This window comes from Camelus dromedarius, chromosome 24 (genome assembly GCF_036321535.1).
Source record: "Camelus dromedarius isolate mCamDro1 chromosome 24, mCamDro1.pat, whole genome shotgun sequence".
In the NCBI taxonomy this organism is placed as follows: domain Eukaryota; kingdom Metazoa; phylum Chordata; class Mammalia; order Artiodactyla; family Camelidae; genus Camelus; species Camelus dromedarius.
Genome location: NC_087459.1, coordinates 22288507 through 22307225, shown reverse-complemented (window position 1 = coordinate 22307225; position 18719 = coordinate 22288507). Strand labels below are relative to the sequence as shown.

At 37.9% G+C, this 18719-nt stretch overlaps 1 protein-coding gene across 1 annotated transcript in view; it reads right to left on the bottom strand.

The window, feature by feature from the left end:
- The window catches only part of VKORC1L1 (vitamin K epoxide reductase complex subunit 1 like 1), a 49322-nt gene extending 31175 nt beyond the window's left edge, over positions 1-18147 (bottom strand). The window contains exon 1 of the mRNA XM_031471170.2: positions 17826-18147. Coding sequence (XP_031327030.2) covers positions 17826-18019 — 194 coding nt within the window. The 5' untranslated portion in view covers positions 18020-18147. The remainder of the gene's footprint in view (positions 1-17825) is intronic.
- Between the last annotated feature and the right edge of the window lie 572 nt (positions 18148-18719).

Here is an 18719-nt window from a genome sequence, read left to right as displayed (position 1 = left end):
AGACTGAGGGTCGAGAGGCAGGGGATTTGAAGAGCCTGTATTTCAGCTGGCCCCCACAGATGAAAAAGGAGAAACACGTTGTGAAATAAAGCTTTAAATGGCACTTTGGCATAAAGCTGTTTTGCTGCCAAAACTAGCATTAAATGTGGGTTGAGGTGAATAATACACATTATCAACTTTTTACTATATAATTAATCAGTTGTGAATGAAAAGGTCGTAACTTTTCATTTTAATGCTCTTTTAAAAATAGGTAATAAATGAACAAAGTACAGAATCCAAAGGCCACAAAATAGTTTGAATGAATCTTAAGGACATCATGCTAAGTGAAAGAAGCCAGTCACAAAGAGACAAATACTGAAGACTCCACTTTTACAAGGTATCTAGGGTAGTCAAATTCATAGACGCAAAATGCAGAATGGTGATTGCCAGGGGTCAGGGTGAGGAGGAAATGAAGAGCTGGCTAATGGGTGTGAAGAAGCTCTGGAGGTCGGCTGCACAACAGCCAAGGGTGAATATACTTAACAGTACTGAACTGCACACTTCCAATGGCTAAGATGGTAAATTTAATGTGTCTTTTGTCACAACTTTTAAATTTAAAAGTCACAAAACAGTATACAGATCAGTGTCTCCCACTTGCCCCCCAGCCACCTACTTCTCCTGGGAGAGCAAGCATTGATATATTTTTCTATCCTTCCAGAGATATTCCATTTATTTACACTTGTATGTACATGCCTTAAAAAAATACCCACACAGAAATGGTAGCACACTACATACAGCGTTCATGTACCTTGGTCTTTTCATTTAATGTATCTTAGATACATTTCTAAATTAGTTCATATAGAACTGCCTTACTCCTTTTAAGAGCTACTACTAATTCATTGTATGACTATACCACTAGTTATTTTACCAGTTCCCCACTGATGGGTAAATAGGTTTTGTCCAAAATTTTGCTGTTACAAACACAGCAGTGAATATGCTCATGCTATTTAACCCCCATATATACAAATGTGTATGTTTGTGTTTACAAGCATAGAAGGAAACTGCTAAAACAAAGGTATGTGCTTTCTTTATGACTATGTATACACACTTTTTATTTTAAAATTGAAGTATAGCATACATTCTGAAAAGCACACAAGTCTTAAGTTTATAGCCTGATGAATCTTCCCAATCTAAACACAACTGTGTAACCCGCACTGACATGAAGATACAGGACATTACAAGCCCCTCAAAGCCCCTCGTGCTCCCTTTCTGTGAGCTCCATCAAGGGTAACACTACACTGATTCTAATACCATAGATCAACTTTATTGTCTGTTTTTAAACTTACATGTTGACTCTTCTACTCAGTATTAAATATGTGAGAATCATCTATACAGTGTGTGAATTGTAATTCATTCATCCTTGCTCTTTGTAATATTCCATCGTGTAAATACATCATAATTTATCCATACTACTCTTGAGGCATGTGCATTCTTAATTTTAATGGATATTATCATCTGCTCTCCAGTTTAGAATCCTACCATTATATATGGAAGCAGCTATTTCTCTACACCTTAGCTAAGTTAATCAAACTTTTTGATCGTTGCCAAAATACATATTAAAAATGCTTTCAATATACTTTTGATTTGCTTTTCTCTTATTGACTGAAATTGACTACATTTCCTGTTTAAAAATCATTTGTTTTTACTTTAAACTATCTTTGAATGTCCTATGCTCACTTGTCTTACTGAAGTGTCGGTCTTTTCTGAATTGATTTAAAAGGACTCTCCAGGTTTTTAAAGAAAATTATCTCCTTGAACATGCTCCATGGTAGATTTCCTTCCCATTTTATCTTTGGAATTCCCGGTTTAAACTCTGGTTATAGCCATTTATTGCTATGCATAGGTTTTATCAGTTTTTAAGCAAATTCATCAACTTTTTTTCTTTATGGCTTCTGGGGTTTTATAACACTTAGGGCAACTAGAACTCTCTGGTTGCTGGTAGGTATAAACTAGCACAGTCACTCTGGAGAATTATTTGGCAACACACACTGAAATTAAATATACGCATATCCTATAACCCAGCAATTCCACTCAATTCTAACAGAAAATGAATACTTATGCCCACCAAACACGTACAAGAATGTTCTCAGCAGTTTCATTCATTTTATCCAAAAAATATAAACAACCAAAATTTCTATCAACAGTGGATATCAACAGTGGCAGATTAATGCAACGTTATATGACAAAACAATAAAAAAGAACTGCTACGTGCAACATAAATAAATCTCACAGACATAAGCAAAACAAGCTGGACACAAAAGAAGACTTACTACATGACCCAATTTATTTGAAGATCAAAAACAGGTGAAATTAACCTATGGATAGAGATCAGTATAGTGGTTATCATTGGGGGAGGTGATACTGACTGGGAGGAGCATAAGGGAGGATTTTGGGATGCTGGAGATAGTATACATCTTGATCTAGGTAGTGGATACTCTGTGTATACATACATAAAAATTTACTGAGTTGGTCTCTTAAAATACGTGTACCTTCCTGTGAATTGTATCTCAATAAATTTTCCTTTTTTTAATTGAGATAGTAAGCTAGCTTTCTTTTTTCCCAAATGGCTACTCAGCTGACCCAATGCCATTTACTGAAGAATTCACCGTTTTCAACTTTAGTGTGCGTAACATTTCTACAAATGAGGCTACAGCGATAACCTGTCTACGCTGGTGCTCTTAATTACGTTAGCTTTAACACAGACTTAATTAACACGAGTCCTCCCTTCATGAATATTGATTTTCATAATTTTCATGAAAAATTCTACTTTCGTCCTTTCATATAAACTTTAGAATCCAGTTTTGAAAACCCTGTTTGAGACACTGTGTAAGACTGAATTTATGGATTGTACTTTATGAACTTCAAGATACCTTCCGTGTAAGATGTACAATTATTCTATGTAGCAAAGACATTGTCCAGCTATGACATAATAATAAGGATTTTTGTTTTATGCCTAATGAAAGAGTTCTTTCAGACTTAAATACTGTCTTGTCTTTACACACGAGTTAGGCTTATAGTGAAAGGAAAATAAGCAAAATAAGTTGGTTAAGATGTTCCTAAAATTTCTTCACCCCTACCAGATGGCCAGAAGTGAATGGAAGATGTCATCAATTTTAAGGTATATCTCAATTTTAGAAATGACAAAATGCTAAAGTGTATCTAACGACATGAAATACGACAATTTAGAGGAGATACCGACATCTTTCCAATGAGAAATTTACCTTATCAAAGAACAAGTATGTTGCAACATTTATTCAATTCTTTTATGTCCCTTGGTAAAGCTTTACAATATCTTTCAGAGATATTCTTCATTTTCTTGTTAAATTTATGTCTATCTTGACCCTTTTTCTTCAAAAGTTCTGTTAGGAAGATATGCAAAACTTCTATTTAGAAACTTATAGAACATTACTGAGAAAAAAAATTAAAGAAGACCAAAACACATGAAGGGATAGTGTTCATGAACTGTATGACTCATCAATATATAGAACTACCCCTAAACTTATTCAGTGCAACTCCAATTAAAATCCTCACAGGAGTCCCTGTGGAACTTCACAAGCTGATTCTAAAATGTATATGCAAATATAAGAGGCCCAAAACAGCCAGGACTTATTATCTACTGGATATCAAGATTTATAAAACTAGAGTGGTAATTCTCAAACTTTTTGGTTTTATACTCCTACAAGTTATTGAGACTCTAAAGAGCTTTAATTTATGTGAGTTTATCTATTTTTTTACATTTAAAATTAAAACAGAATATTTTGAAATATTTATTTGTTCATTTAAAAATAATAAGAAACCCATTACATGTTAACAGAAATAACTTTATGAAAAAATGGCTGTTTTCCAAAACAAAAATATTTGGCGAGAGGAGTGGCACTGTCTTACATTTTTGTAAATCTCTTTAATATCTGGCTTATTAGGAGACATCTGGATTCTCATATCTGCTCCTGTATTCAATCTATTTCAATATCGCATGTCACGCATCCTCTGGAAAACCAATTGTACACTTGTGCGGGAATGAGTGAATAAGGCAAACAATATCTTATTATTACTATGAAAATAGTTTTGCTCTCAGAGACCCCCTGAAAGGGTCTCAGGGACCCCACGTGGTCCCAGGGGAACTACTGAAATACAGTACTTAAGACACTGGCACACTGGCACAAGGACAGGCGAACAGAACAGTGCAACAGGAGAGCCCAGGCAAATCCTTGCACAGACGATCACCTGCTTTATGATAAAAGTGACTCTACAGAGCAGGGGAGAACAGCCTTTTCAAAAAGCGGTGCCACAATAATAGTAACTGGATAATCACACAGGAAAAAAAATTAAATTGACCCTTATCTCACGCCACTAAAAATTCCACATAGATTATTGATCTAAATGTGAAAGACAAAACCTAACAGAAAATAATATAGAATACACCTTCATCACCAGGATACAAAAAGCTCTAATTATAAAGGGAAAGACTGATACACTTAACTACATTAAAATTAAGAACGTCTGTTAATCAAAAGATACCTTTAAGAAAATGAAAAGGCAAGCCACAGAGTAGGATATGTGCAATACAGGCTTCTGCATTCTCTCTCTTAGTCTCTCTCACACACACACACACACACACAGAGTAAGACAAAGGCAGAACACTAGGTAGAAAAATGGGCAAGTGACTTTAATAAGCCTTTAATGAGCCTTTCAAAGAGCTGATATCCAAATGGTCAATCAATAAACATACGAAAGGCTGCTCAACCCCATTAGTAATCAGGGGAATGCAAATTAAAACCAAAGAGGGGTGTGAAATAGTACAACCATTCTGAGAAACTGTTCTGTAGTTTCTAATAAAATTAAATGCTTATACAATACCTTGTAATAGCCTATAACGAAAAAGAATTTGAAAAGGAATATATAGATGTATAACTGAGTCACTATGCTGTACACCAGAAATTAACACTACATTGTTAACCAACTATACTTCAATAAATAAAAGCTGTTCTCATATTTAGGGAGAAAAAAATTAAATGCCTACTTTATGATCCAAAAATCCACTGAATGTAAACTCAAGACAAATGAGAAAATATAGAAAGATTTGCGTTAGAGTGTTCACAGCAGCATAATTCACAATAGCAAAACTTAGAAACAATAATCAATAAGAAGATGATAACCATAAAATGGAACTAAGCAATAAGAAAGAATAACTGATAAAACCAACAACTTGGATGAACTGCAAAAAACATTACTATACTGGGCAAAAGAAGTCAGACACAAAACAGTTCACACTGTTATGAGCCCATCTACATGAAGTTTAAGAACAGCCAAAATGAATGTATACTGGTAGAAGTCAAAACAGTTTTGTCAGAATAACGGCTTCTGACTGGAAAAGAGTATGAGGGAACATTCTGGAGTGATGGCAACGTTCTCTGTCTTCATTTGGATAGTGGTACATGCATATGTAAAAAATTCTTCAAGTTGTACATTGAAGATTTTTGCAATTTATTGGATATGAAATATACCTCAAATTACACACAAAAATTTATTACATATAAACCAGAATGGTTAAAATTTTAACAGATTGACAATTCCAAGGCTTGGCAAAGAGGCAGAATAACAGGAAATTTCATACAGTGTTGGTAGGAATCTAAACTAGTGCAACCACTATGAAAAACAGTTTGACATTATCAGCTAAAACTGAAGATACACAAAAATGTTCATAGCAGCATTATTCATAATTGCCGCAAAGTAGAAACAATTTAAATATCCACCCAAAAAAGAGCAAAAACATCAAGCATGACATATTTGTATAACAGAAATTCCACAGCGACAAACTACAGCTCCATCAACATGGATGAACCTTACAAAATAACGCTGAGTGAAAGCAGCCAAAGAACACAAACTAAACGGTTCCATTTATTGAAAGTTGAAAAAGCAGGCAAAACTAAACTACCAAGTTTGGGTGCAACCTTACGTAGAAAAGTAAGAAAGTGATTATCATAAAAGTCAGGACAGAGGTTACTCTAAAGAAAGACGAACAGTACAGTTCATAAGGAGGGAGTTTCAGGAGGGCTTTCTGGGGTGCTGATGATTGTCCATCTAATGATCTGAATACTGGTTACAACGGTTATGCTTTAAAATCCTCACATCAAATATGATGCACAGATCAATGACCCTTCTGTACGTATCAGAACAAAACAAAAAAAGGTTACAAATAAGAACCAAAAAAAGGTTTTAAAAAAAACCAATCGGACCTGGTGACTGACTGGGTTTGGTGGGGGAGGGGAGGGTAAAGAACCAACCGAGGAAAACTCCCAGGGTTCTGACTTCCACAGCTGTCTGAATGGAGATGCCTTTCACTGAGACAGGAAGCAGCATTTTCAGAAGACTGTGACTTCAACCTCGGACATGGCGAATTTACAGTACCTTTGAGACATCCAAGCAGAGATGGTCAGCCGGCAAGTAGATTTGCACATCTAGAGCTCGAAGGAGAGGTCCAGGCCAGAGATAAAAATTTTGGATTCATCCTCAAGTGGAGTCATGGACATGGATGTGATTGGTTAGGGACAGAAGACTGACAAGAGGGTGTAGAGCTGATCCCTGGTATGGCAACATTTAATGGGCAGGTACAGGAGGATAAGCCAATAAAGAAAACTGAGAAGGAAGCAAGTGGTGGGAGGAAAACCAAGAACATGTCATGAACCATTAAGCAAGAGAAGAGAACGTCTCCTGAGTAATTAGTCATTCACTGCAGGTTAATGCATAGTTAAGAAAGGATATGGGTGGTAAGCCAGGTTTTACTCCACCTATTTCTGGCTGATTTGAGAGAAGCAACAACCAAGAGAAAACCAGTGCTTCTGACAATGGTTCGAAGTTTTTGTTACCTTTAGAAATAAGGAATCAAGGCCCCTCTCACTCTTTTCCCTGACTCTCAGGAAGGAAGAAGACAGATCTGAGAGCACTGATAGGTCTGTGTGCTACTGGGTAGAATCAGCATTAAAAGGTCAGCACACGGGTGCGGGCTCACTTTTCTGCTTCTTCCATGTGACTGAAGTGGTATGAGACTCCTTCAAGAGAGGACTTTCTCTACTCCAAGTGGGAGCCAGGGCCAAACCTACTACTTGGGTAGAAAAGGCGAGAGGCAGGTGGCCAAGGCCAGATCAGCAGTCAGCCAGGGCAAATGGGCTCTCTCTGGTTACATGGCCCTGAACACTGATAGGAATGAGTTAGAGCAGGTTTTGCCCACATCACAAGGGGAAGATCTAGCTGTGTTTGAAAACTGGGGAGATGGAGGGTGTCCGTATTATGGCCTGTTTCAGTTTGAAATAAATGAAGCTTAACTAAACTGAAAAAAACCAGCATCTCTACACGAACCAGGTAGGATGATTCCAGCCTCTTGTCTTGGAGTTTGGTGCCCAAATCCTAGTTAAGAATAAAATGCAAAGTATTTTGGTTTTTCATTTGCCAGTATAAATATTTAATACAAATCTTTCCCTTAGGGACCCTACAGACTTGAAAATAATGGCTGTGGACTGGGGAGAAATCTAATATTTCTGGATCCCTGACCAGAATACCATTATAAAATGTCTCAATTTCTAGCACCACATAAATCACGTACAAAATAAAACCAAACCACAATGGGCATCTAGATTAAAAATGGCATCAGATTAGCAACTCCAGAATAAATAAAAAGACACAATATGTTTGATCCTTGACAAAGAATTTAGTAGAGGCTGTCTCCTTTCTAAATTCATCTATAAATTTACTACAATTCTAGTCAAAATCTCAATGGGATTTTTTTTTTAGAGCTCATGAAAATAAATTCTAAAATTCACCTGAAATAATAAACACATGACAAGAGCCAAGAAAAAAATTAAAACAAGCATAACTGCTCTACCAGGTATCAAACTGTGTTATATAAAGGCACAGAGGAAAGGGGCACCCTGGTAATGGAATTCTGCAGAAACAAACACAAACATGTAACTGGTACAGAACTGAATCCAGAAAGAGGCCCTGTGTACATAAGGAAATTCTTGCAGCACTGCAAATATGGACAAGTCAATAAACAGAGTTAGGCAAAAGCCTAACAGTTTAGAAAAAAATAAGTTAGATCCCTACCTCACACCAGACACAAAAGTAAATCCTACACAAATTAAAAGAGCTAAATATGGGGAAAAAATTCAAACACAACATATGAAAGTTAAAAAAAAACTTGGGATAGTAGAGATTTTGCTAAACAAGATTAAAGGAAAAAAAAAAACCTCAAAATACAAAGAAGTCAAAGATGGAGCCACATAAAAGTTTAGATTTCTATATGAATAAAAACACTACAAACGAAATTAAAAGACAAGTGAGAAAGTAGGAGAAAATATGTGTAGCACATATAACAAAGGATTAACTATTATGACATCTAAAGAATTTCTGCCTCACCAATAAGAAAAAGAAGACAAACAACCCGGAAGGGGGAAAATGGGAAAAGGGATGAATACACAATATCCAGAAGTAATATGAATGCCCATTAAACATATGTCTGTACAAAAGTTAGATTACAGACTCCCCTAATGCCTGAAAGCTACATTCTAGGTGATTAAAAAATCAGCTTTTTCAAAACTAAAAGAAATTATAAATACATATTCATCTGATACCAGAATGAGAAATGTCCTTCTAAACTTAAAACTTATGGGAAAAACTTACAAAGAAAATTAATTAAATTTTAGATACTTTAAAAAAAACCATAATGCTGCAAAAATTGATGAAATAGAACTAAAACAGCAAAAATATTAACAACAAATAAAACATCCATACCCTTTAAATATATAAAGCATTTGTCTAAATCAATATAAAAAATTCTAAGATCTATAGAGGCAAGACTGGGAAAGTAATGAAAACTGTTAATAAAATGTAAAAACCGTTACACCTTGCTCATACTTGGGGAGGAACTCAAAACACTGAGATGACATTTTTCATACATGATACTGATAAAGGTCTAAAAAATGAGAAAGCCCAGTACTGGCAGCCGTACAGAGCACTTGTTCTCTTACATTACCAGTGGGATTTCTAATGATCTGAGAGAACAATTGTGTGTGATAAATGAGGAAAAAAAGGTATAAAATACATACACTATGATCTCAACCATGTTTCAAAATAATAACTAAGTTTGATGAGCACTTCCTTCTGTGCCAGGCACTGTACTAAGACTGTTTACACGTACTGGTGCATTGGTGTCCTTCATAGTCACAATAATCCTGAGTTAGACGCTATTATCATCCTCATCTTATGCAGGAGGAAACTGCGATGACAGAGATGAAGTTATGGTGCTGAGATTTCAACCCAGGTACACTTGCTCTAGAGTCTGTGATCCTAACTATTAGCACAGTGCATAGGAGGAAATGAACTCCTAAAACAGAGTGAAGCTGAATATACTCCACACTTAATTCCTATTTTGTCATGGATCTTCCATCATTTTACTTCTCAAATACAATAATTGTTTTCAGTAAGTCAATAATCACACAACAGTGACAACAGCACCCTTGAAACTCCCCTACATTACAGATGCGAATGACAAAAGAAACTTCATAAGATCATAATTCAATGGTTTTAAAAATGTTTTTTAGCAGAACATTTTTTTTCTGAATGAAATCTTATATGGATCTACAATATGAGAAACAGATTAAAGCAGTATTTTACTCTATTAATGAATTAAAGCAGTATTTTATTCTATTCATGTATTTTAAAAGCTCAAATATATAACATTTACAAAGAAACTCTTTTGAGGAACGCAAACTTTAAATTATGGAGGACTGGGGCAGCGAATTTTTTTGTCTGACTGCACAGTATCAAGAAAAACCTGATTCACAGAGATTAGCAGTTGCAAATAAGAATTTTTGTGTTAAAAAGAAAGCACATTAATGCTATCTAAAAATTTTATTACACTTGTCCAGAAGTCCAAGGAGTAGAACATTTCTAAGTTATATCTCTATTAATATTAGGAATAAGAATACTTGGTAACCACAAATATTTTGGTAAAAAATAAAAATTTTAAACATATGCTAATCATGATATCAAGACATTATACATATGGCAATCACATTATTGCACAATGCAACAAGAGTTGTCTAAGGTAGCAAATTTGCCCATATAATTTTACTTGAGCAAATAAGCACTGGCCTGAATTTTAAAATATCAATATAAAGCTACAATCTTCCCAATCAATAGAAATTTTAAAAATTCAAGTATATGCACAAAGAAAGCAAGAAACTCTATTACAAGGATTGTTATCTGGCTGGTGGCATTACAGATAATTTTTTTTTTTCCTTTTTCTTGTTTTCCCTCAAATACCCTAAACACACTGGTGGTTTGTTTGTTTGTTTGCTTTTCTTACTTTTCATTTAAAAATAGTTATAAATCACAGGAATTTGCAAAAAATGCACAGGAAGGTCCCCAGGATCCTTCACCTAACTTCCTTGCATAACTCTAGTACAAGATCACAACCAGGAAACTGACTTTAGTATAATGCAGAGTTTCTTCACATTTCACCAGTTTTATATTCGAGTGTGTATGTGTAGCTCTGTGCAATTTTATCACATTTGACATTTGTAGCTCCGAGTAACCACAGCTGAGATACATAACTGTTCCCTCTCCACAAGGCTCCCTCACGCTGCCTCCTTAACACCACCACCCCTTCCCCCATTCCTAACTCCTGGCAACAACAAATCTGTTCTCCATCTCTATAATTTTGTTGTTAATTATGTTATATAAATGCAACCATATGGAATATAACCTTTTAATGCTGACTTTTTTTGTTTAACCTAGATAATCAGGCAGCACAAATCAGTGGTCTCTAATGTGCTAAAATTTAGCATGATATGCATTTGAGCACATATAAATGTTTATAGTGTTTTAAAGTTTACAATGTTAAAATGTGACTCAAATGCATATGAAATTCCTGTTGTACCATCACAAAACTAGAATTCTGGGGAATGAATTTTAAAAATTGATAATCTAGTACAAGGGTAGTGAAATATAGTACAAATACAGTACAGCAGAGAAACCTAAGGCTCGGAGCTGGTAAGTCTTATCTATGTTTACAAGAACATGCGGTTTACGAGAATGCCTGGTTTTGCATTTATCTGGCCAAGCTCTAGATTCCAGTCCTTCCCCAACCCAGGCAGGTATGTTACACGCAAATATGACCACTGGCTATTGCCCTCAAATGGTCAAGTTTTCTGCCTTTCCTCATGTTGTTTCCTAGAATTCTTCCAAACCATCAAGGAAATGAATCCCTGTTAAATTCCTGGTTCTGGTGGTTTAGTCCCATCACGCCCCAGGCCCAGTTCTCCTGTCTCTATGTGCACTGGGTCCTTACAACTCAACACCTCTCTCAGAAAGGACTACCCCACACTAGAAAGGATTCAAACTAAATCCTTTTCCCCTCCCGCCCTGCACCTCCAGGTACCTAGATCCACTTTATCTTTCTTCCCTCAGCTATTCTGTTAGTTTTCCTGATAGCACACCCCACTATCTATCTGACCACTAACTAGGTGTGACAAATGTCGTATCTTCACCAGTTTAGGCTTAGAAGGCAAACAATCCAGGAATTTACTGCTTGAATACCATGGCTTCGCAGTAGAGTCCTTGCTCTTCCAAAAAGATGACTCTGAGTAAAAGCTGTAACGTAAAGGCTAGCCATTTTTCACATACAGATTTTTTTTAAAAAGGCACAGATGTTTGCATTTTCTAAAAAATTCTGCTGATATGGGTATCCTTGTATCACTATCAGATCAAATAGAATTTAAAGTAGTGGTAAAGAGCCAGAACGCCTGGGTTAGAATGTGGTTTCTGCCCTGTATTATCTAAATCAAGTTTCATTTACATTCTGTGTGCCTCAATTTTCTCATCTGTAAAATGGTGATAAAAGTGCCTCATAGGACAGTTGTGAGAATTAAATAATGTAAGTAAAGTATTTAGAACATTGCCTAGCACCCAGTAAGCATTATCCAAATGTTAACAATTGTCTCTAACGCATGGCTATTCAGGTTCACCTCCTTGTGATACCTCTCTGTTCCCCCTTGTACTCTCTGTAGTTCATACTCCTTCTGAAATGTGGTACCAAGAAACAGTGGTAACATAAGAAACTATTTCATTTATTAAATTCATCTTGGTCAAAACTAACTACTAGAACAAATTTTCTTTGACATAGTAGCACTTACCAACATTCCACCAAACACAAATTAAGCACTTAAAAGTATGGTGGTGATGGAAAGAATGCGAGCAAAGAGTGAACTACAGATCAGAATCTATAATATGGCAATTTTATGTTTTAAAAATGGAGAGACTAAATGGTCATATTTATGCTTGAATATGCATAAAATGGCTCTGTAAAGTTTCATGGCTGCTTACAGAGAACTGTAAGTCTGGAGGGAAGGGTATGAAAGAGATGTCCACTGTATACACTTTAGTATCTTTCAAATTTGAAGCAGAGAATATATTATCTATATAATTTTAAAAATGGAGTTGGGGGAGAGATACCCCTAAACAAGTACTGTGGAAGCCAGGCTTCTAGTCCTAATCTGCCACTAACAGTCTTACCTTGGGCAAGTCATTTGACCTCTGAGTCTATCTGGACAAAGCAAGAAGCAGCAGAGGTTTCTAGGTTCTATTCTAACCCTAAAAATGTATCTCAGTGGTTGAATGTTCCCCAATACAACTGCCACCAATGCCTATGTCCCAAGAGTGAGCCACAGATGCCCCTTGCCTTTCCAGGAGACTCTCCAAGACCAGCAGGTTATCAAAACTGTTCAGGTCATCAAAAACCGTCTGAGAAATTGTCACAGTCAAGAGGAGATGAAGGAGACATGACAACTGAACACAATATGGTATTCTAGCATGGATCTTATGCTAGAATAAAGACCACTGGATCAAAACTAAAGAAATATGGATAAGGTATGGACTTTAATAATAATGTATCAATATTGGTTCATGAACTATGACAAAGATACCACAGTAATGTAAGACATTACGTTAATAAAGGAAACTGGGTGGGGGATATATGGGAAAAAATATATCTCAAAGAGGGGTAGTAAAGAGATGGTACTATTTTTTTAAGAAGTGAGAGGGGTCCAAAATTTTTCAATATAAGGTGACTTTTTGAGGATGTGAATTGTCAAGCCTATTAATCTTTCAAGATCTTTTTTTTCCCTTGAAAGCCCTTCTTAGAAGTAGTCTAATGTTACTTACAGAAAATATAAATATTCTGTACCAGAAGACCTAAACAGACATTTCTCCAAAGAAGACACACAGATGGCCAACAGGAACGTGAAAAGATGCTTGATACCACAAATTACTAAAGAAATGCAAATCAAAACTATAAGGAGATACCACCTCACACCAGTCAAAATGGCGATAATTAAAAAGTCTACAAATAATAAATGCTGGAGAAGGTGTGCAGAACAGAGAACCCTTCTATGCTATTGGTGGGAAGGTAAACTGGTGCAGCCACCATGAAGAACAGTATGGAAGTTCCTTAAAAAACTGAAAATAGAGTTACCATATGATCTAGCAATCCCAGTCCTGGGCATTTATCTGGAGAAAACTCTTAATTTGGAAAGATATATGCATCCCAGTGTTCATAGCAGCACTGTTTACAATAGCCAAGACATGGAAGCAACCTAAATTTCCACCAACAAATGAATGGATAAAGAAGAAGCAGTATATATACAATGGAATACTACTCAGCCATAAAAAAAGAATGAAATAATGCCATTTACAGCAACATGGATGGGCCTATAGATTATCATAATAAGTGAAATAAGTTAAAGAAAGATATCATATGATACCATTTATATGTGGAATCTAAAAAAGATACAAATGAACTTATTTACAAAACAGAAATAGAATCACAGACATAGAAAACAAACTTATAGTTACTGAAGGAGAAAGGGAGCACAGGGAAAGGGATAACTTAGGAGTCTGGGCCTAACATATACACACTATATATAAAATAGATAAACAAGGATCTACTGTATAGCACAGGGAACTATACCAATATCTTAAAATAACATACAATGGAAAAGAATTTGAAAAAGGACAGATAACTGCATCACTGCTGTCTACCTGAAACTAACACAACATTGTAAATTGTACTTCAATTAAAAAAAAAATCCTGCACATTATTTTGTGTCTCGTCACACTTTTGAAGTTGTTTTAAATGGACTTTAAGTCTTTATACTATGTCATGAAGTGAACAACAGAGTACACTGAAACAACTTATATTTAAAATACATAAATGACTATATCTAAAACAAAAAACTTATACTACTTAAAGGTGTTTATTATGAGACACTGCAAAATAGATGAATAACACCTCCAGTCAATGATAACAGCTGTAACTGACTGAGTACATACTTTATTCCAAGTATCTTCCATTTATTTACTCCATGTATCTTCTCTAAACTTACCCACTCATCTGGCAAAGTAGGTTTTAATATCCCCAAATAACATGAGAGGCATCGGGGACTCCAGGAAGATAAATAACCAGCTTGAGGCCACAGGCTAACAAGTGGAAGAGCTAGGAGTCCACCCAGAATCTTTGGACCTGAGCTCAGTGCACCAGACAGGGAGTTAATGTTGACTTGCAGGCTAGGCAGACTTACAACAGAGTTTTTAGTAATTTATTTTAAAAATAAGGAAAAATAAGGAGACGAAAGTAAACTTTTTAATAAAGCTAAATGATTCAATTTAAAGGTCTTTTATTCTGAGGTTCAGTTCTAATTATCTGAGTTAAAATACTCTTTTTAAAATGAAATGACAGTGACCGTACACAGTGGTATGGGTTATTGGTGCTGTTTTTACTGACTATACTCAGCAGAACAAATAAACTGGCAATGCTATTGCAGCCTCCCAATTTGGGGGAAAATAATCCTTTTGAAATCCAAAAGCCTGGGAACTACTTCCTTAGACAATGATGACTCCCAAAATGCTACAAGACGTTACACACACACACACACACACACACACACACACACACACACACACACACACACACACACACACCTCTCAAGATTCCCTCGTTAACCTCTACTTTATTTTATTTGTATTAGGACACTTAAGGATTGTGAAATGAGGATAAAGTGAGTTTTAGCAATCAAAAGTCACAGGAGTTAAAACGCTGGATTCTGGTAGAGAACTTTCCTCAGGATTCTTTTCATTGGCTAATTTTTTTCATCCTTTATCTTCAATTCCACTCACTCAAACCTAGGCTCAAACTTTTTTTTCCTAAAATAGTCACAGTTTTTACTATTACTGCAAAATGGCAATCAATACTTAAGTCAAATAGAACTACTACTTGAGGTCTCCAATAATACGCTTTTATTTAAAGCCTTTTTTCACTTTGACAAAATGAAAAACTTTAATGATGTTTAGTCTACCTACTTCCAAAAGGAAATTGGTCTATAAGTCAGATTCAAGTCACTTTAGTTTCCAAATTTCTGTATCTCTATTAAATATATATGTATATACATATATGTATGTAAACACACGAAAACATATGCATATATATTGCTTTGTAGTAGTTCATAAACATGTTGATCAAACGATAAACTTCTTGAATTATTGTGTACATGGCAAATAAGTTATTTATTACTCTTATTAGCATGTCTTATTTCTTATCTCCTTTAGTGAGCATCAGATTTAAAATATTTTATGTAACCAACTACACAATTAAACATTAGTTTCAGTCACAGCATACTAAATTCACACTCATAACTATAAAGAGGTCCAGATATTTTCAGTCTTACATATACACTTTTAAAATCACTTGATGTTATTTATATTATTTTACGGTGCTTTATAAAAAAGCAGAGCACAAAAACCTGGATCTTGCAGGATAAATAACTGAAAATATTTATCATCTATATTTATTACATAGTTCAAAAACACTCATTTTTACAGGAAAGCCAATTTAAAGAACTTGAACAGTCTGGATAACATAAAACACTCTTCCCATGTCCAAATGTTAAAAGGTCTAGTTAAATTTATTACAGACTACAATGTTTCCAAAAGCTAAAACTACAATAATTCTGCCTAAATTACGTATTAATCTAGTATCAAAACTTATTTTTATTTCTTCTTTTTTCAAATACCTGAAACATACTACTCCATAGTCTTTTCATTATATATTTATTCAACTAAATTTGGGTGCAAGGTATTTTAAGTATAAAAGTTCTTTCCAACAGACAGTGAAAATAACATAAAAATGTCTGCATAAAATACACTCAATGGTTCTCAAAGGGTATCTGAGTCTATTAAGTCTATTAACTTGGTTCAAAATACCCAACAACAAATGTGAGCTTTCTGTCACACTGACATATTTCAACTGTTAACTGCTAACTACATTTTAAACATATTATGTTTAATGTAGCAAAAATGATGACTATTTTCCCACTGAAAAGCTACAGGATTTTGGTTTGAGGGCAAATGAGAAAGAGTACCTGGTCCACCAAGAAGGCTGTCTTAAGTGGAAAAGATCCTAAGTTTGTAAATAGTAACAAAACAAACTCCAATGCTAGGGTGTTCATGTAATCACCAATACGTAGGTCAAAATAAACTAGTGAGCTATACATTAATGTCTACCTAGTAATTTACAATCAACAGGAGAGGAAGAAATGGCTCAAATGTGACTACTCAAATTCGAAATATCAAGCATAGTATGTCTCTATTAAAATTGTAACCTATCAATAGTGAAATAATTTCTTTCACTTTTGCTACTTTTTAAAAATGAACTCTCAATTTAAAAAGGAGCAGCCACTTTCAGGATGTAAATTCTTTCCTTCAAAGTAACCTGCCTAGGAAAATCTAATGCGGAAAACAAAATGTAACAGATAAATCAACTGCAACATTAAAAAAAAAAAAAAACAACTTACGATTATCAGTAAAACAAATCAACCCTCCAGTTTAGCAATGCGTGTGTTTTTAATCTTCGGTGGGTTACTCCATTATACTAATCAACAACGTTTAAAAGTCACCCTTATGCCCCAAACATCATCGCTCCACATGACATACACATTTAACTCAAACTAAGCTTAGGCTAGACCCAAACTCAAGCCGTTTCTCCCTTCGGGCACACTGAAATATACCAGTATGAATCCAAGAAATCAGATATGTGAAGTGCCGGTATCTTCTTCCAGAGTAGGGTTAAATTCGTGTTTGCCCGCAAATGTCACCGTCTCAAGAAGTCTGCGAATTCTCATTAGCGCTACAGAGTACAAAGAGGCCTGACCACGGAAACACCTGTCCTAGCACCGGGAAGGCAGTGGGAAATGCAACTCCCGAGCCCACGCCGGCCGCACAGCCTCGGGCTGCAGCAGTGATCCCGGACGAGGGGTGGACACTGACCTCACAGCTCCTTCGGGCAGGGTCCCACACCCCCGACCCGCCTCCCCGGGCGAGAATCAGGAAATCTGTCAAGCCGGCCGGGACCCAACCTCCGTGAACCCCTTTCTCCTTCCCAGCCCGCCCCAGCCTGCCCAACTGCTCCCGGTCAGCTCCGGCCTCCCGGCTGCACTCTGCCACCTCATCCCTCCTCGCCGGGCTCGCGGCCCCACCACCTCCGCCCCGGCGGCCTGGACTCGGGCCGCCCCCCGGGCCGCCGCCCCCCGGCTCCGGCCAGGCTCGCAGCGCCGTCGGTCCCTCCGCGGCCCGGTCCCCGCCGCCCCCCAGGCCCGAGCTCCCGCCGCGCGCTCCCCACCCCCAGCCTCCGCCCTCGCCCCGCTCGGCCTCTCCCGGCCCGCTCCCCCTAGCCAGGCTACCTGGAGGCGAGGGCGGCAGAGCACTTCACCCAGGGCCCCAGGTCGCAGAGGGCCCGGTGCTCGGGGTCCCGTTCCTTCTCCCGCTCCACGTGGTAGGCGTAGATGGAGAGCAGGATCCCGGCGGCGCACACTGCATACCGGGCCACCCGCTCCCAACGCGGCACCGACACTCTCAGCAGGACGGGCGCCGCCATCTTCCCCCCTCCGCCGCCGCCGCCTCCTTCGCCGCCGCCGCCGCCTCCCTCCGCCTCCACCTCAGCCGCCGCCGCCCGTCGGGGCCCGACCCAGCCGCCGCCGCTACCGCCACCGCCTCCGCCGCCGCCGCCACCGCCACCGCCACCGCCGCCGCCGCGCCCCATTGGCTCGACCGCCTCCTCCGGGCCCCGCCCCTACAGGCGCGCGGCCCAACCGCCCCGAAAGGAGAGAGTCGGGCCGGGCGAGGAAGGCGCGCGCGGGCGCGGAGGGAGGGGGCGGAGCGCGCAACCGACCGGGAGGCCGGGCCAGCAGGCGGAGCCAGAGGCGGCGCGGCGCGTGCGGCGGGCAAGGCCGAGGGAAGGGGCGGGGCCAAGGAGGGAAGGGCGGGGCTCAGAAAGGGGCGGGGCGGGGTGGCCTCGGGAGGGCCCTAGAGAACCGGGTGCAATGAATACATTTCAAAGATACCACCATGTGTGGCGGGATAAGCCCTTGGCTCCTCCCCCTGGGGAGTGGTAATCAGTTGCCACCTTTTTCCCTTTTTTTGTCATTATCACTTGATATTTTCTGACTCAATCCAAATTAACCTTGGCCAATGCCCAGGGCTCCAGAGCGTTACCTGTTCTGCACCATCACCACCACCTCCAGGAACCTCATGTTCAATAAGTGCAAACATAACTATTTTAAAAAAATTATTTCTGA